The 20,743-nt window shown below is 39.7% G+C and overlaps 1 protein-coding gene across 2 annotated transcripts in view; it reads right to left on the bottom strand.

Moving 5' to 3' along the window:
- ANO6 (anoctamin 6) overlaps nt 1-20,743 on the bottom strand; it is a 223,348-nt gene that overhangs the window by 66,405 nt on the left and 136,200 nt on the right. For both annotated transcript variants that reach the window (XM_047788025.1, XM_047788026.1), the window contains 4 exons: nt 6,228-6,293; nt 5,001-5,288; nt 4,695-4,808; nt 2,503-2,618 (listed from right to left, as the gene is read on the bottom strand). In XM_047788025.1, coding sequence (XP_047643981.1) covers nt 2,503-2,618; nt 4,695-4,808; nt 5,001-5,288; nt 6,228-6,293 — 584 coding nt within the window. The remainder of the gene's footprint in view (nt 1-2,502; nt 2,619-4,694; nt 4,809-5,000; nt 5,289-6,227; nt 6,294-20,743) is intronic.

Here is a 20,743-nt window from a genome sequence, read left to right as displayed (position 1 = left end):
GGGCAGAATGAAATCACCCAAATGGAAAATATAGTAAGCCCTCGACAATTGGAAGGAGAACAAGAAAGAAATAGGAAAATTATAGATTAGAAGCCATTTGTGAGATATATTAGCTGCAACATCTGGATCTTGTTTGGATCCTGATTTCAACCAAAAAACTATTATATTTTTTCCCTGACAATCAGGAAAACATGAATTCTGATCGTTTCATGACTTTAGACAAAAGGAGTATCCTGGTTGTGTTAAAAAGAGATCTTATCATGTTCATTTTACTAAGGAAATGCTATGCTATTTGGAATTTTCTTCCAAATGACCCAGTGGGGTAAAGCTGAATCAACAGTGACTATGAGTTTATAATGTTTGGAGCTGGGTGCCAGACACAGACAGATTTGCTGTACTGTTCTCTCTACTTTTACGTATGTTTGAAATGCAAAATAAAACAAAATGGAAATTCTTGGTGTTTTAAACTCTCACTTTTAAGGTCAAGAGGTTTTCCCAAGTAGGTGGGAGGCACGGAGAAAGAACAGGAACCTCAGCATCCAATCCATAGCCACATCCTGCCATCTCTACTCCCCAAACACATCCCACACTTCCTCCCGTGAACTCTCAGGGCGCTTGCTCTAACAGCCTCCCACTGGGTCTCCCTTTCTGTGCCCCCTTAAAACCACTGTCCACACTATCTTTGCAAAATGTGAGCCAGATAAAATTACTGGAATGCTTAAGAGATTACAACTGCTTCTCACGGCACTGACAGCTACACTCCTTCCTGGGCTCCTGGTATCCTGCTAACCTTGTGTCTCCTCTTTCACCATCTCATCAACACTGGTTTTCAGTATTGCCTCAAATTTGCCAAGTGTCTTTGTGTCTGGGAGCCACTGTACCAGCTGCCTCTATTCCTGGAACGACTTCTTCCAAATCCTCAAAGTACTGGGTCCTTTTCACTATCCAAATCTCAGCTCCCATGCCACCTACGCAAAGACAATGTGTTTCTTCTTCTTTTTTTAAAGTTTTGCTGGAGTATAGTTGACTTACAATGTTGTGTTAGTTTCAAGTGTACAACAAAGTGATTCAGTTATACATACACATATATCCCTTCCTTTTCAGATTATTTTCCCATACAGGTACTACGGAGTATTAAGCAGATTTCTCTGTGCTATAGAGTAGGCCCCTGTTACACATCTATTCCATATGTAGTTGTGTATATGTCAATCCCAACCTCCCACTTTATCCCTCCCAGCAATGTCTCCCCCTCGGTAACCGTAAGTTTCGTTTTGAAATCTTTGAATCTGTTTCTGTTTCATGAATAGGTTCTTTTGTATCATTTTCATTAGGTTCCACATATTAGTGATCTCATATATTTCTCTTTCTCTGACATTGTAATTTCTTCAGTGAGGAAGTGATATAGTGAGAGCAACAACTGAGGGATTTATTCTCGCAGCAGTTTATTCTATTTGTAAAATGGATTGAAGTTGGGTAGAAGTTGGGGCAGAGCAGGATCAGCAAACAGGCAATACTGGTGTGTGACACCAGTCTCCAGCCTCAAGACCAAAGCCCTAAAATGAAACATATGGCAAATGTTTCAAGCAGGGTTATTCTTAGTGCCATATACAACCTGTTTTAGGCACCTGGAGCCAAGCAGAGCCTGGGTGTGTGCAGGTGTTAAGAGACAACTTCCGTGACTCACTTCCCCCATCCCCTCCCCATCTCATCACTGTTACTTTCTTCATTGCCATAGGAAATTTCATTTACTTATTTTTGTTTGTTTAGTTGTTCTTTTTTTTTTTTTTATGGCCACACCCATGGCATATGGAAGTTCCCAGGTTAGGAATCAAACCCGAGCTTCCACAGTGACCAGAGCTGCTGAAGTCAGATTCTTAACCCACAACAGGAATTCCTATTTAGTTGTTCCTGGTCTCTCTGTCCAGCAGCCTTGCCCAAACAACATAAGCTTCTGGAGAGTAGCCAATGTTGATGCTTCAGGAAGACAAATGCTGGGCAAGACATTCTATTCATATGGTACAGGGAAACAGTATCTAATAGCAGATACAGGAATGCAGTGAAAATGTGTATCTCCTTTTATACAATTTAAGCTAAATACAACCTTAATTCCTACTTAATGAAGAATATGGTGGGGGTCTTTGATCCTTGTTCCTGGGAGGTAACCTCGAAAGCCTTGGAATTTCTCAAGATAGGAGTGTCTGTAAGTCACGGTAGACCCCCAGACGGTTTATGCAATTGAGATGGCTCTGGATGGGAACTGGCCAGGCTGAAACACCAACCATGGGATTGGAGCTGTGCGATATCATAGGACTGCCGGGAGAAGAAGGGGCTGGAGAATGAGCCACATGGGCAATGACTCCATCAGCCATGCCCACCTAACGGAGCTCAGAGCTCCAGGTGAGCCTCCCTGGTTGGTAACAGTCTTGGAGGACTGTCACACTTAAATGCCTTAAGGGCAAACCCTGAGCCCTTCCTGTTGGAGTGTCCTCTACAACAACTCACCTAATAAGATCCAAGGGCTGCTTTTTGTATATGCTTCGAGGATGAGCCCACTCTCTGTACAGAAGGTACCGCTCATTGGGGCAGCTGAGATCCTCGGATGGATGGCTAAAGTTGCACTGGAAAGCAAAAGAGAACAAGTGAACCTCACCAACACCATGTGTTCTGCTGACTGAATGTGGTGCTAAAGCTTCACGATCATTTGTAAATACGAGGCCCTCATCTGCTGCAAGGGATGGAAGCACCATGGCATTTTTAGCAATTCTCAACCGGGAGTAATACTAACCCCGTGAGGGCCATTTGCGAATGTGGGTGGAAAGGAATGCTTGGTTGTTACAATCCTGTGGGACCACCGCAGGCAATTGGTGAGAGGCCTGTGGATGCTGCATGTCCTATAATTGGGCCAGTCCTAAACAACTAAAGAACTGGGCTGCTCCAAGTGCCCAAACTGCCGCAGTAGAGGAACATCTGACAGTCCAGGCCCCTCTTTGGACACCCGGGGGAACCGGGGCCTTGGCTGGTTAGTGGCAGAATCCAATCTAAAAATCAGGCTTTTTTTTTGTCCCACAGTTTAGCAATTATTCTGTGACTACACATAGAATGTAAACAACCAAAAAAGCCTGGCATGATGTTATACATTTAGCTTATTCAGGAAACCAAACTCCCTGTCTCTGCTTAAATTCAATCACTCTTCTTCCCACCTGACTCATGTGCCCTCCTCCTGTACTAGAACCAGAGCCTCACCCGCCGAGCCTTAACATGGGTTCTGATCTCCACTTACTTCCTTTCCAAATACTACATGAGATCATTCCTTAGCCTGGACAAGGGCCCAGAGCAATTACAAGAGGATCTAGTGGAAAAGAACTGGGCATTGGCAGATGCCAGCCGAATACTACAGAACCTTGGTGTCCCATATTAATAATCATGACGGCTATAGCAAGTGTCCCCAAAGTTCCTGTCATGCTCTCCTTGCTAATTTTGCTGGGGGACAAATATAAAACACATGGACTGTCAGGGTGCACTGCTACATTGAGTCTCTTAGCTAGGAAGCTCAGCACCTGCTTCTCTGTACCAGGCTCCCTGTTCTCTATGTCTGCGTATCAAGTAGCTGTCTGGTGTTCCAGTTTTATGATCCTACACAGTACATTTCAATATTGTCTTCATCTGCAAATACATGTATGACACAGAAGCAATTATCGGTCTCGGTCTTTGCTTTCTTTGGTCTTAGAGATTCAGATAAATTGATAGTGAATACAACAAAGTAACAGTGTAATATAATACAGTATTTGATTTATTTCAATGACAATTTATTTAAAGAGCTTAGATGTAATATTCTTGAATTTATGGAATCATTAAGGATCTGAAATAGTCACATTTTAAAAATTTCACTTCATGAGAGATGTTATAAGCAAGAAAGGTGCTCTTGAATTTGAGGGGTGGCCGTCATCTCAGAATATAGTCCTTAAAAAATGTCAACAGTCTGCTGTATGGCCATCATGACAAGAACCCTGACAGATGCATTTTTAAAATCCCTGTGATATTTCAGTGCACAGTTTGAAAATGGTATTTGGGGGACTGGAGGGAGGTTGCATTAGAAAAAATGATAAATGAAACAGTCTAACATGTATTTTTCTTACAAAGAGCTAATACTTCTCTGGTTGATAATAACATGTCGCTAGTTATGAAAATAGCTGATGGATATATAGTACTTACTATATATGACAGGGACTGTTCTGACATTGACATGGATTAACTGATCCTCATAACAACTCTATGAGGTAGGTGCTATTGTTAGCCCCATTTTATTGACGAGCACATTGACAAAAGGAGAGGCTAAATGACTTTCACAAGGTCATCCAGCTAGAAAGTGGCACAGCAGGTGTTTCAAGACTGAGTCAATGCTCTTAACGGCTCATCTAACACCCCTCTCCACATTAACTATAGGAGAGCTACTGTTTGTTCCTTGTTCATTCATTCATTCACTCATTCATTCACTCTTTTAAATTGAGGGCCTTCCCCGTGCTTAGATTCAGCAGTGAACAGCACAACATATTCCCGCCCTAAAAAGAGCTTGTCATCTTGTGATACATTGTCTTCATTTCCCTAAGCAGAAACAAGGTCAGGAAGCTCAGCCCTTCCCTGCTAACCCTGGAGTACACACCAGCATTTTATTTCATGTTTGCCACGTGACTTACATCATGGAGAGGGAAAGCTGCCTTGTAGATCCCAGAGCTTACGAGTCTGTTGATCCCAAACTTTTTTACATTGTTGATTACTTGATAATTGACCCGAGAAAGGATGAAGTAAACCTAAAAAGATTCCAAAATAGAATGTGTGGTTTATACAGTGTAACTGGCCTAAGAGGAATCTGTAGGCATATTTCTTTTTCTTTTTGTGGCAGTTTTAAAAACCAAACTAAATCAACCAAACCAAGGCACTAATTATTCAATAGCAGGTTCTAAATCACCCCAAGACAGCAGCTAAATTGGGTTTGGACTTACAATGCGGCTTCTGGTGGCTGGATTGAAGAACGTATCTCTATCTTGAATATAAAAGTCATTCATACGGTTCTTCTCAAATGGAGCAGTGAAAAACTCTTGCTCTGGCTTGATGATACTTTCATCTACTTGGAGGACTTTGGTAAACCAGTTGAAATTGTCGAAGGCTGAGGACCGGGTCTTCAGATCATTGGGTTTCAGAGGCAATTTGATGTGCATTATCTCAGCATATGTACACAGCACCTCCCATGGAGCATGTACTTTTACAAATACCAGCTTGTCATCCAAAAGCTATATTGGAAGAATAAAAACACAAGCCAGAAAACCAAACCAACTATTTTTGACAATTTTAAAACAGATTTTCCTTAGGTTGCTGGTAGTTAAAATACACATGTGCAAACACACACACACACATTAACTGGTAAAAGTGAAAATATAATCAAAATAGATTATATTTTGCAAACTATCATGAGTTTTTGCTTTGAGGATAATTTCTTAGTTCGAATTACTGAGAAAATAGTTAAAATCCTTACTTTTCTTTCATAAAATTACCAATATTTTAGATGAAGAAAACACGTTTTTAGTTCAAATTAGTAACTAAAAATAAAAACACTAGAATATTCATTGCAGTGTTATTACAATGATGATTTTAAAAATTTCTTAACCTAGGACTGTTCAATTTACTATATATCTGTTCAATATCATATTACATGGCCATTAAAAAGGATTTAAAAGAATCATATATTTAATGATATAGAAATCCATTTACTATATAATAAAGGGGGGAAAAGCCAGTTAAAAAAATGAATTAATAATTTCCCTTTTGGAAGAGAAAAATGTATATATTTGAACAAAAAAATTTAGAAGGACTACAAGATTATTTATGGATTAAAAAGGTATAGGTGATTTTCAATTCCACTATTCCTATATTTTCCAATTTTTTGGAAATCTATAGTTTGTATCATAAAAACATCTTTAAAAAGGTTCTGGAATAAAAACATTTATACATATATTTATTATTATACTCCTTGGCTATTAAAAAAGATCTGCTGGCTTTGATCAGAAACAAACATATATTCTAGAATGCAGATTTCGACTGATTTCTCTCCCAGCCTACAACTGAGGCATGGCTGGAGTTACAGGTTTGAAGTGCCATTCCAGCATTCCAAGTGACCTGCAGGTTCCCAGGAGCAATGGTCAGCCCATGGTTGGAAAGGGACTGACATTTACCGATCTGGTTGCTTCCAGCTGCAGGCCATCACACATGAGGTTAGATTCATAGGCTTGCCTTTTTCTCTGTCAAAAGAAATTGGAAAATATGTTAGACCTTCTACCAAGGGAACAAAACAGTGGTTTTTTTTTTTTTTTTTAATGAAAAAATAAACAGCAAACCAATTTGAACCTGATAAAGAGATACATTTGCTCTGTTGCTGCTGTTTATTTGTGGGTGTTGGATTTCTCAGCTGCAATGCCGTGAAGAATAACTGGGTTCCCTTGGCACCCTGGAAGGCCTTTGGTTGACCCCATGGGTTTCAGTCATTTGATGTGCATAAAAGTCTCTGGCTTTGATACAATTCCAAGGATTTTTTTTTCTCTTTCTTATAAGAAGTTTTGCGTAAAAGAGGCATTTTTTTCTGAGTCTCATTCACTGACGACATTTATCAGAATTATAGTCCTGATCCTGATCTGACATTCCAGATTTTTAAAATTTTGTTTCTTTAGCAGACATTCAAATAGATGTGGTATTTTTTACCTCTGGATGCCTTGACCAAATTCAATAAAATGACACAGACAATTTTGCTTAAACGCAAAGAAATTTTTCTCTCTGCAAGATTGAAATGTTTGTGAAGCTATAAAAAATGACTCGATCTTCAAAAATAGGAAACTAATTAATTTATAACATGCCTGTCCATGTTATATGACCATTGAAAAAGATTTCGTAGGAGTTCCCTGGTGGCTTAGTGGCCAGGATCAGGTACTTTTGCTGCCGTGGCCAGGGTTCAATCCTTGGTTTGGGAACTGAGATCCCACATATAAGCTGAGATCCCTACACAGGGCGGCTAGGGAAAAAAAAGAAGATACTATATTTATTGATATTAAATTCCAGCTGGCTTTCGCCAAGGTGTGTCCTAACTGGTAAGGGAAGCATGTAAAGGTAGAGACTTGTTTGACCTTTTAAAAGAATGCTTTTGATGAGGAAGTTATGCTGTTTTAAGAAAAGAAGAAAAGGAGGACTTCCGGTTGTGGCACAGCAGAAGCAAATACAACTAGTATCCATGAGGGTGCGGGTTTGATCCCTGGCCTTGCTCAGTGGGTCGGGGATCCGGTGTTGCCGTGAGCTGTGGTGTAGGCTGATGGCTGTAGCTCTAATTCCACCTCCTAGTCTGGGAACATCCACATGCAGCCCCGAAAAAGCAAAAATCAATCAACAATCAATCAAAATAAAAAAAAGCTATTTGCACTGTGTCTTCGAAAGAAAAAAAGAAAGAAAAGAAGAAAATGAGTGGACACAGGGGTTAAGCACACAGGGTCTGAAACCAGACAGCCTGGGTTAAAAACTGATGCCATTTCTTATTAGCTCTTTGACCCCTGGCAGGAAACCTAAACTCCCTGCCTCATTTTCATCACCTGTAGAAGGAAGAAAACCTCACTAGAACATCTATCTCTAATAATCACAGGAGGTTGAACTGGATCAATTCTCCCACTGAAGACAACTGAAAAAGCTGCATTAAAATTAGAGTTTCCAGAGTTCTGTCATGGTGCAGCAGAAACGAATCCGAGGAACCATGAGGTTGCGCGTTCGATCCCTGGCCTCGCTCAGTGGGTTGAGGATCCGGCGTTGCCGTGAGCTATGGTGTAGGTGGCAGATGCAGCTCTGATCCCGCGTTGCTGTGGCTGTGGTGTAGGCTGGTGGCTACAGCTCCAATTGAACCCCTAGCCTGGGAATCTTCATATGCCGTAGGTGCAGCCTTAGAAAAGCACCCCACCCCCCCCAAAAATTAGAGTTTCCACCATGATGCAGTGTGTTAAGAATCCAACTGCAGCAGTTTCAGGTCTCTGCAGAGGTGTGGATTCGATCCCTGGCTGGTTGAGTAATTTCCATATGCCATGGGTGCAAGCCACAAAAATAAATAAATAAATAAAATTATTTTTGAACTTGAGCAGTTAACAAGGTAGAAAGGAGTTACAGGGTCAAAGCCTAGGAAATCCAGTGGGTCAAGTAATCAGGCTACTCTGCCCAGGGAACACCATTCATGATTTGCTAACTGTGATAGGCAGAGGGGGTGCTGAGGTGCTGTCTACAGACAGTGCCTAGAACTTGGAAGGCACCCAATGAATGTCAAGTAGATGCTGCATGAGAAAAGCCAAAGGTCAAACGGTGAAAAAAAGACACTTGGCATTTGACTCAATGTGAGTCCCAGTGGAATCCCTCAGATAGTTTGTAGAAGTATGAGAAACAGAATATTGCTTTATTAGAATATATTTAATAGTTATATTGTACTTGCACCATGCCAGACACTAAGAACTTTACAAATATAACGCATTTAATTGCTTGTTACAAGTTGAACAGACAGTAGTCACTGAGAGAAAACCAGCGAACACTACATCCCCCAAATGAATAAGCCGTGAAGGCTCAGACCCACGGATTTTAGCTCTTATGAGCAAAATGTCCTTCTATTTGGAAGACTAGGAAAATCAGTCAAAAGAAAGGCTTCTCCTGTGGCTTAACGGGTGTGTGGACAAGTAAGAGATGGTAAAAAGCAACCACATGACTACGTTAACTGGCCTCATTGGAGTTCCATGGTTCCCATCACAGGCCCACCAGGGCGCACAACTGTCTCTCTCCTGGCTCCTCTCCTCCACTGGGAATCGGTTCCAAACTCTGAAGGTGATTCTTGCATTCCAGACTTCACTCCCAGCCCAGCAGACTCTGCAAGTGCCCTCGCCTCCTTCCTCAGCCAAATGCAGCCCCTCATGCTAAGCGCTGCACGTGCCTTTCTTGCAACTTCTCAATAGATGGACGCTGACTCTCTTCCTGGTATCAGGAGATGACACCCTTTTCCCTCTCTTTTTCCTGAGCTTGCTTTGGCAAGACCTCCTCCTCTTTTCTTCGGTCTTTAATCTCTGTTGTTCTTGCTCAGCCAACAAACACCTTAAATGTTTCCCTCTTTCAGAATATTAAATCCCACCTCCGCCCAGGCTGCTCTTCCGTTACCATTCCTGCCCCTAGAGCTGCTTGTCTTTTAATCTTGAGATCCTCAGCACTTAGAACTGGCTTGAAAGGGAAGATACATGCAATAAATGTCCAGTGAAAGAATGAATAAATTGAGTGGATGGTGGGTCGATGGCTGCTTGCTATGCGGGAATTGACAAAGGAATACAAATGACCACGGTGCAACAGCTGGGCTCCTCTATCCTGCACCCCTCAACATGTTCCACGAACTTTTAATTATGGGCAATTACAGGACATGACGGAGAAGGAGAAACACAGTATAATTCTGGAGTGTGTCAGCACCAGATAGCTCCAGGGTATCCAGAGCAGGAAGAGATTTCCAGACCCCTTGGTATCTGCATTATGAGATGACAAAATGGTGCCAGTTTAGAGACCCTGGAAAGAACCAGCCCCCCAAGTGGGTAGTACTGTCATCGCACCTACCAAATGCAAACCACTCCTATCTTGGTTGTGCCAGCTGCCTCAGCCATGACTGCCACAAGCCACATAGTGCATTTAGACGCTGTTCCTCTTCTGTGGGATTTCTCAATTGATTTGTCAATTTCTCCTACCCCTCATCACTTTTGTGGGACTCTCTCCTCTCAGATTTTATTTATTTACTTATTTATTTATTTAGTCTTTTTGCCTTTCCTAGAGCCGCACCTGCGGCATATGGAGGTTCCCAGGCTAGGGGTCTAATCGGAGCTGTAGCCGCCAGCCTACACCACAGCCATAGCAACGCGGGATCTGAGCCACTTCTGTGACCTACACCACAGCTCACAGCAACGCTGGATCCTTAACCCACTGAACGAGGCCAGGGATCGAACCCACAACCTCATAGTTCCTAGTTGGATTTGTTAACCACTGAGCCACGATGGGAATTCCATCCTCTCAGATTTTAGTTTACCAACTGCCCCCTTCAGCTCTTATAGTCTTGGTTTCCTTTTTATTTTGAGGCATAATGGTTAGATTCTGAGTCAAAATTCAAACCCCAGTTCTGCCATTTGCCAGCACTCTGACGTTGGGCAAATAACTTAAACTCTGCAAGCATTAGTGGCTTCATCTCAAAGATGAGACAAGAAATAGCTTCATCCTGAGGATTTTTCTTAAGGATTAAATGCAATCATGGGTATAAAGTCTTCAGCATGATGCTTGACACCTAATAAACCCTGTGCACATGTTAGCCATCATTATCTTTCTTTACCTTCAAATATGCTCAACTGCTTTTATTTCTTAAAAAAAAAAAAAAAAAATCTTCTCTATCCTGTAAGCCTTAGTGACTCAGAAGCTTACCTCTTTTTTTTTTTTTTTTTTAAATGCCAAATTTCTGAACAAGAATAGGCAGCCCTAACCCACCTGGCTTCCACAATGCGTACCCAGTGACATTTTAATTCCTCCAGTGGGAGGCCAATGACACCATTTTATAGGAACTCCAGGAAATGAATCTTAAATTTCAGTCATTTAGTCCTCCACCACCCCCCCTTTTGCTTTTTTCATTTTAGGGCTGTCCCTGTGGCATACAGAAGTTCCTGGGGTTAGGGGTTGAATCAGAGCTGCAGCTGCTATCCTACGCCACAGCCATGGCAACACCAGGTCCACGCAGCATCTGCAACTTATGCTGCAGCTTCTAGCAATGCTGGATCCTTAACCCACTGAGTGAGACTAGGGACTGAACCTGTATCCTCATGGATACTAGTTGGGTTCTAAACCCACTGAGCCACAACCAGAACTCCCTAACCTTTCCTCTTCTTGACTCTGTATACCACTAGGTTGTCCTGTTCCTCAGACTACCTTCTTTGATATCTGATGGATGTATATCCTTTTCATTCTCTGAAGAAAGAATGAATATTGTTAAAATGGTCATACTACTCAAAACAATCTACAAATTTAGTGCAATCTCCAACAAAATACCCATGATACTTTTCACAGAACTAGAACAAATAATCCTAAATGTATATGGAATCACACAAAACACAGAAATTGCCAAAGCAATCCTGAGAAAACAAGAACAAACCTGGAGGTATAACACTTCTAAACTTCATACTGTACTACAAAGCTACAATAATCAAAATAGCATGGTATTAGTGCCCCCAAAAAAGCTATAGAGCAATGGGACAGAATCAAGAGCCCAGAAATAAATCCATGCACTTATGGTCAATTAATCTATGATAAAGGAGGCAAGAATATACAATGGAGAAAAGACAGTTTGTTCAACAAGTGGTAAGCTGGACAGCTACATGTAGAACGATGCAATTAGAACACTCCCTTCACATCATACACAAAAATAAACTCAAAGTGGTTTAAAAGTTTAAATATAGGAATGACACCATAAAACTCCTAAAAGAGAACATAGGTGAAACACTCTGTCATAAATCATAGCAATATTTTCTTAGATCAATCTCCTAAGGCAAAAGAAATAGCAAAAATCAACAAATAGGACCTAATCAAACTTAAAAACTTCTGCACAGCCAAGGTAACCACCAATTAAACAAAAAGACAACCCCTGGAATGGGAGAAAATATTTGCAAATGATGTGACCAATAAGAGGCTAAAATTCAAAACATATAGACAGTTAATGTAACTCAATATCAAAAAAACAAATAACAATCAAAAATGAGAAGACCTGAACAGACATTTTCCCAAAGATATACAGAGAGTCAACAGGCACATGAAAAGATGCTCAACATTACTAATTATTAGAAAAATGCAAATTAAAACCACAATGAGCTATCACCTCACACCTGACAAAGTGGCTATCATCAAAATGTCTACAAATAACGAATGCTGGCAAGGATGTGGAGAAAAGGAAACCTTTATACACTGTTGGTGGGAATGTAAATTGGTGCAGCCTCTATGAAAACAAGTATGGCATTTCCTCAAAAAACTAAAAATAGGACTATGATATTATCCAGCAATTCCACTCCTGGGTATATATCTGGAAGAAAACAAAAGTTCTAATCTGAAAAGATGTGCACACCCCAATGTTCATAGCAGCACTATTTACAATAGCTATGACACAGAAGTAACCCAAGTGCCCATCAACGGACGATAAGCTTAAGAAAATGTGGTAAATACATGAGCGTGCATACACACACACACACACACTGGAATATTACTCAGCCACAAAAGAATAAAATATTGCCATTTGCGGTAACTTTGACGGACCTAGAGAATATTATGTTTAGTAGAATAAGTTAGAGAAAGACAAACACTATATGATATCATTTATATTTGGAATCTAAAAATAATACAAATGAAGGTATATACAAAGCAGAAACAGACTAATTGTTGGATGTTTACATTGTTTCTAATTTTTCACAATTATGAAAATCCTTGTAGAACAATCTTTGTGCATCTTCCTCAGGATAAAGTCCTAGAAGCAGAATTGCTGCAGAGTATATGCAATTTTAAGTCCTTTAATAAGTACTGCCACACTACATTCCAAAAAAAGTTGTACTAACTTATTCTAGTCTTATTTAGTTCTTTACAAAGAACTTCTGAGATATTTACCTGATTTCCCTTGATCATTGGTAGACCTTGGAGTTGGTTTATAATGCCCTCTTTTTATCACTAACTATAAATACTTAAATAGTTGGATCAAAGGACATTTTTATTTGCTTAAATGTGTTAATATATTACCTTAGTGTTACTTTAATAAGACAGTTCTTGTTATTTCCCCTTGGCATGCAAGTCACAAAGAACTAGTGGAATATTTTAAAAACTGATCAAATTCATTTTCTTGGTTTGTCAGGTAGCTAAAGTAAATTAGCATATGTGCTATGTTTGTCAAACAGGCACATATCAGGAAAAGACTGCTAACTTATGAAAAGATTGCTTAAATTTATTTAATATGAAATCATCAGCTTTATTTCTCCATAGAATTTATTTATACTTGGATAAGTAACAGTGTTCTTGACATTTAAAAAAATTTAGACTAGAGCTGTCTTCCGTGTTAAAAATGAAAGAAAATTAATACTGCATATTGCCTAACACAGCCATTGCTCAATAAATATTTGTTGAATAAATGAATAATCCAAGGCCACAATTTTTTACAAAAAACTAACTATATGCCTTGGAACTCTTACATATAAGAATCTAAATTATGTATATAGTCTATGATATGTAGATGGCAGCACAAAATGACAAGACCACAATCTCTGGCTCTGAAAACGCCCAGTTATACACTAGACTGTGCTGTAAATTCCTCTGTCTCTAGGGGAGCAAATTCATTGGCACTGCAACCTGGATCTATGTTCTTCTTCATCTTTCTTTTAACCTGCTTCTAGTAAACTCAAACTGACCATAATCATTGGGGCCCTATGTCCAACACTAAAACATGCACGTGATTCTATTACTATCGGTGGAGAAAGATACTGGGGGCTCAAAGTAAAGGAGGACGAGAGAGCACTTATCCTGCCCCAGAAACTGGAATGTTATTCATATCTTTTTTGTGAGGTTAATAAAGCTGTCAGAGAAATAAAGAATAAAGCAATCAAAATCACAAAGGACAGATCAGCATAATTAAGGAAGCTTTCTGTCCCCTAAGCACCTGAGATTACACATCTCATTTGCCTTAATAAAGTCATTGTTGGGAAGGACTTGCTTGTGAATTAAACAGTAATAATACTGATTTTAAACACCAATTTCTACCATTTTCTTATGTCGCCCAGCTTTTATGCATAAAAAGCAGGGGTTGCAATGTCTAAGAAGTAAAATTACTGAATATACTGTGATGATAATAAACCAGCATAAATCAGTTGGGATTAATGAAATATATGAATAGATTAATTTCAAATATTCCTCTAGCTTTGTTAGGCAAAATACGGATGGTGCCAGCATTATATTTTTTGACTTGCCCATCTTTTTTATGCCTATGAAGATGGATGAGAAACCGAAGGTACCTAACTTGTGCAAAAAAAAATTACTAATTACTCAAAGTGCTTCTTATTAGTTATATATCATGTGCTCAAGTAGGTTTGGTAAGTGGGAATAAATTATTTAATTGGGACTTAATTTCAATTCACATGTTGGTGATAAAATATTGAATATTAGTGGACCGATCTGACAAGGGATTTACTCAGGTGGGTAATGTTATGTTCATGAGGAGACAGAAAACAAACATTCTCAATGATAAACATAGAAAGGAAGTGAATATTTAGCTGAAGTTTATTTTCAACTTTCTTTTTAAATTAACATTTTTGGTGTAATTACAAAAATAAACAAACAAATGGTACCTTAGAAAACAGATACATTCCAAGAAGGGAAAATCACCTATTATCTATCCACTGCTACGACAACTACTGTAAACACTTCAGGCAGGGTTTTCCAAACTAACCTACCTGCTTAAATGAACAACTTGGAGCAATTACTTAAAAATGCAGATGCCGGGGCTCCTTTTCTGGCGATTCAGACTTGGTACTTATAGGATGGGCCCACAATAATCTAGTTTGTTTTTTGTTTTTGTTTTGCGCACCCATGGCACATGGAAGTTCCTGGGCCACAGATCAAATATGAGCCACAACTGCAGCCTACATCAGTCGTGGCATCACTGGACCCTTAACCCACTGTACTGGGCTAAGGATTGGACCCAAGCTACTGCAGAGACAAAACTGGATCCTTAACCCACTGTGCCACTGTGCCACAGCAAGAACTCCTGGAATAATCGAGTCTTAACAAGCAAAGCAGTCAACTCTTATCATCAGACAAGTTTTAAAAATACTATGTTTTTTTTGGACACATCTTTTTTGTGCACATAAGCAGCTGTTCTTTTATGAGTATTTATTCCTTTCAAGCCTGTTCTGTTTGAGAATTCAGTATAGTTTATTTGTCCCATCCCTTTATTCTTTTAAAAAAGGTGAGACACAGGTGACTATTGAGACCAGTGCAAACGACAGCTTCTTCATTCAAAATTAATTCAGAAGGACCAATCAGGAAAAGGGTTTTCTCTTCTTTACACATTTCTGAGATGCAATGGCATAATCAGATTTTACTTTTCATGATTTCACTGTCTTCTTTGTCTGTTTTTAAGAATGAGGCCCAAGGACACTTCCCATTTTGGAAATAAGAAGCAAGATTTGGATTCACTGCTCTTGTGCTGAGTGCTCAAAAATAAAACCAAATATGCTTATACCAGCAACACATTTTATAGCTGTAATTTGAAACTGCTGATTCTAATTTAATTCATTAGTTCTAACCTACACTCTTAGTATAAGCAAGTAGAGTGTAAAGGAAGGAGATAAAAATATAAAGAGCTTACTGTTTTAGTCTAAAATATTAAGAAGTTAAAACTAACCCAATTTCATATCTGAAAACAGATAAACTTTTACCAAAATTTATCTGAGAGTGAGAAACCACCCAACACTGGTTGCAATTATTGCTTCTTAACCTGCCCTAATATTTTTCATGGACTGTTTGTGCCAGATAGGTTATTTCCAGGACATTTGTAATACTATTCTTATTCTTCATAATTCCTTTCTGCCATCCCTTTATTCCTCCAATTTGGAGGATGTATGCCAACACTGAGTGAATTCAACCATGCCTTTTGCTTTTTAAGGCTCCAAAGGATAAATTTCTTTCTGGGGCATCTTTAGACCAGAACATTATATTTCTTCTGAACAACCAGTTTTGTTTGTGTTGTACTGAATCTTCAGACCATGAATTTGACAACATCTTTTTCTCTGGCTACTAAGAAACTCAGAGGCAAACTTGCAGCTGAAACCTAACTTCTGAATGAGACCGTATGGTTGATAATAAATCATCCTGTTTATTACTTAGACACATGGCCTCATTTTATTTTTTTGGCTTTTACATTTCTGTCACCCTGACTTCCTCATCCAATTACTTTTACTCTTGGTATATTCTGTAAGTGACCTCAAATACTTTTTAAAGAATTAGAAATGCATAAACTGTATTAATGCAGTATTAGCATAAGTAGGAAGCTAATGACTATAAAATGGTACAATGCATGCTGAAGACAATAATGAATGATGTTTGAGTTATCTATATTGTTAGTTATCATCTTTTTTTTCTTTTTATGTCCACACATGGGGCATACGAAAGTTCCCGGGCTAGGGGTCAAATCAGAGCTGCGGCTGCCAGACTACACTATAGTCATAGGAACATCAGATCTGAGCCATATCTGTGACACAATAGCTTGTAGCAACAGTGGACCCTTACCCTACTGAGAGAGGCCAGAGATCAAACCCGCACCCTTATGGAGACTATGTCGGGTTTTCAACCTGCTGAGCTTCAATGGGAACTCCAGTTATCATCTTATTAGCCACAAATAATCATATATTTAATGCATATAAGACTTAATGAGAAATAAAGCCATGTGATCAACTTGATATAAAAAAGTATTTGATAAATTAAAAACCCCAATTATAAAAACTCTTAGCAGACTACAAACTGCAACAAGGAAGGAGAATACCAAATATCCTCCAGTTTCCTAGAAATTGTTTGTTCTATATTTCTATTTAAAAATGGAGATAAATTTCCTCTTAAGGGTCACAAGCGAGGTTAGAAAATTATGTCTGAATGTCATTCAAAGATCCATACTTTCTCCCCTGAGATGACTGAGTCAGAAGATCACCCCTTTGCAACAATCATTAAGAAAGCAATGATAACTAGGATCCTAGACCCACTGGAACAACTGAGTAATTTCACCTTTAGGCAGAGGAGCAGAAGTAGTTCAATTAACTTCTGAATACTGTTTAACATTGGCATTTGATCAGAAAATAAATGAATAGTAAAACCAAAATAAATAAGTAAATAAATAAAAAACTCTTAGCAATCTAGGACTAGAAGGAAACTCCTTTAACTATTTAAAAGAAAACTACCAAAATTTATAGCAAATATGATATTTAATGATAAAATTTTAGAAATATTCCCATCAAAATCAGGATCAATATTGTGGTGACTACTACGTGTTAATGGCTTTATTTAAGTGGTCTTAGTCATTGCACTTGGACAAGAAAAAGAATAAAGTATAAAGAAGGGTAAGGTCATTTGTATGTAATATGGTCTTCTTTTGAATAAACTTAAAACAAGCATTAGAAACTACTCAAACTGAAAAGCTTATCAAGATTCCTAGATAGAACTTACAAAAATTAATAGACTTTGTTTTTAAGACACATGATAATAAATCACAAACTACAATTTAAAAAAAAAATGCATCCGAGGAGTTCCCATTGTGGCACAGTGGAAACAAACCAGACTAGTATCCACAAGGACGTAGGTTAGATCCCTGGGCTTGCTCAGTGGGTCAAGGATTTGGCATTGCCATGAGCTGTGGTGTAGGTCATAGACATGGCTTGGATTCCGTGTTGTTGTGGCTATAGAGTAGGGCAGAAGCTGTAGCTCTGATTCGACCCCTGGCTAGGAACCTCCATATGCCATGGGTGCAGCCCTAAAAAAACAAAAAAATAAAAAATAAATTTAAAAATGCATCTGAAAGGAGTGGGTCTAAGATGGCAGAGTAGCAGGATGGGAGGCTCACCTACGCCACTGAGAACACAACTGTATGTGGAAATATTCGCACAGAAAATTTGTGAAAACTGACAAAAGACCTCAGGATTATAAGAGAGCAAGAAAAACTTTATAAAACCATCTCAAAAAAAAGAAGAAAGCAGAACAACAAGAGAAAAAGAAACAAAGAGATGGGACCTGCTCTCCCAGGAGGGAGCTGGAAAGACGAATAGCTCCTGTACCTGGAGAAGTTCCCCCATCATTGAGGAGATCAGCCAAAAACAGAGGAGGAACTCTAGACGAAGGGTGTCAAGCAGTTAAAAAGGACAGAATCCTCCACAAATGATCCATGCTAAAGGTAAGTAGGGCAATGGGCAATTGTAAGCAGGTGCCAGCAGATCTTGGGAACTAAAACTCTGGCCTTAAGAGATCAGACACAAGGAGGGAACTGGGCCAGCTACGTGGGAAAAAAATGGGGCTGGCCATGTGGAAACAGCCTGAAGAGACTAGAGTACAGGATGGCCACAGTGGAGAGCGTCTAAGTGGAGGCAACCCAGTCAGGCTTAGAGACTGGACACCATGGTTTGGGGGTGCTGGAAAGAAGGGACAGGATCCACCACTACAGCCTTATTCCCTGCATGCACTGTCTCAAGTTGCAGGACACTGCCTGCTTCAGCTCTGGGAACTACTTGGCAGCAGTGGCTGCCTAGCAACAGCTGGGAGGAAGCCCCACCCTTATGGCTATAGACTTCTTGGAGCAGGTGGAGTAACCACCTGGGGGAATAACAGAAGCTTCTGGTTCCTGCAGATGGTCCTTGGGCTAGTGGAGCCCAATCTGTGCCAGAAGAGCAGTCAGTGGCAGCACCCATTCCCCTTGAGAGCAGTAATCTACTTGATCATGGAAAACAAAGATGCTGTAGCTCCGTCCAGAGGTTCTGCGGGGGCTCGTGCTAGCATCGCCTGATCTGTGCCAAAAAGAGCCAAGAGAGGGCTGCTGGTGCCCACTCCCTGCCAGAGCTGCAGGCTGCCCGACTAGAGAAAAGCACAAGATACAGGGCCCCTGTTGGTGGCCCTGTGAAGGCCCATGTCAGTGACACTCATCCCACACCAAGGGAGCCATGGGAGGCCCATTAACCTACATTCCAATCTGCAGGGGCTACAGAGGGGACCTCTACCAGCAGCATGGTTGTGGGGAGGGACCATCAAAAACACACATCCTGCAGATACAGAGAGAGCATTTCAGTAACAGTCAGGGAGAAGTCCCCAGATCCTGGAGCTTTAGAGAGATCCCTAGAGTGGCCAAGTAAGGGGAGTGCTGGAAGAATAGTGGCACCTGCCCCCATAGCTTCAGAAAGCAGTCCCTAGAACCTTCCTGGCAAAGGGAAGGGCGATGGGAGAAACTACTGACATGGCAAGCTACAGAAAATAGCCCTGAAAGCAGGAGGGGTTGCAAGAGACACTGCTACCCCCACGGGCTACAAAAGCAATCCTGTGAACAGTGAATCACTGCCATCTGCCTCAAAGACCTTATCCCTCACAGACACTCAGATCCAGGAGAAGTGTGATAGAGCTGCTCCCAACACGTGCTCTGGGTACATGTGAACCACTACTATCTCCTGAGAAATCCAGGGCTGGGCACCTGCTTCGGCATCTACAAACCAACTGTTAAGGGGATGATTAACAGAAAGGTAGACACTATGAGATGACAAAGAAGCAGCTTTCAGACAAAGGAACAAGACAAAAACACACAAAACCCACTAAATAGGAGGAGAAAGGCAATCTACCTGACAAAGAACTCAGAGTGTGATAGTAAAGATGATCCAAGATCTTGGCAAAAGAGTGGACACAGACATCAAGAACTTAAAAGAAATGTTTAACAAAGACCTAGAGGATTAAAAAACTTAAAAGAAATGTTTAACAAAGAGCTAGAGGATTTTAAGAGCAAGATAAACAGCACAATAGCTTAAGTGAAAAGTAATCTAGAAGGAACCAATAGCCAGTTAACAGAGGCAGATGAACAAATAAATGAGGCGGAAGACAGAGTGGTGGAAATCACTACTACAGAAAAGAAAGAAAAAAAAAATGAAAAAAACTGAGTGTCTAAGAGACCTCTGGGATAACATTAAACATACCAACATTCTCGTCATAGGGGTTCCAAAAGGAGAAGAGAGAGAGAGAAAGGGCCAGAGAAAATATTTGAAGAAATTATAGCTGAAAATTTCCCAAATATGGGAAAGGAAACACTCAAGTGGAAGAAGCACAGAGAATTCCATACAAAACAAACCCAAGAATAAACACAGCAAGACACATACTAATCAAACTGACAAAAATTAAGTTCAAAGAAAAAATATTAAAAGCCACAAGGGAAAAGCAACAAATTACATATAAGGGAACTAAGGATAACAGCTGATTTTTCAGCAGAAACTCTACAAGGCAGAAGGGAATGGCAAGATACATTTGAAGTAATGAAGAGGAAAAACCTAGAACCAAGAATACTCTACCCAGCAAAGCTCTCATTCAGATGTGATGGAGAGTTCAAAAGCTTTACAGACAGGCAAAAGCTAAGAGAATCCAGCACCTCAAACCAGCTCTACATCAACAACTAAAGGAACTTCTCTATGCAGAAAAGGAAAAGCCACAATTAGAAACAAGAATATTGCAAATCACAAAGCTCACTGGTAAAGGCAAAGATAGTATAAAACTAGGAAATCACCCATTGGCAGATATGATATCAAAACTAGTAAGCATGAGAGAACAAAGGCAGAACATTGAAAATGCATTTGAAATTATGAGACCAGCAAGGAGAAAGAATTCTGCACACATAGAGATGGATGTATCAAAATATAATGAGAACCACAAATCAAATAAGTATAATGGTCTCACACATAAAAAAGAAAGAGCAAGTCAAACATAACGCTAAACATGATCATCAAATCACAAGAGAAGACAACAAAAGAGGAAGGGAAGAAAAAAGACCCAAAATATCAATCAAAAAAATTAAGTAAATGACAATAAGTACATACTTATCCATAATTACATTGAATGTAAATGGATTAAATGTTCCAAT

Source organism: Phacochoerus africanus, chromosome 7 (genome assembly GCF_016906955.1).
Source record: "Phacochoerus africanus isolate WHEZ1 chromosome 7, ROS_Pafr_v1, whole genome shotgun sequence".
Classification (NCBI taxonomy): domain Eukaryota; kingdom Metazoa; phylum Chordata; class Mammalia; order Artiodactyla; family Suidae; genus Phacochoerus; species Phacochoerus africanus.
This window is presented reverse-complemented; position numbering and strand designations above follow the sequence as displayed.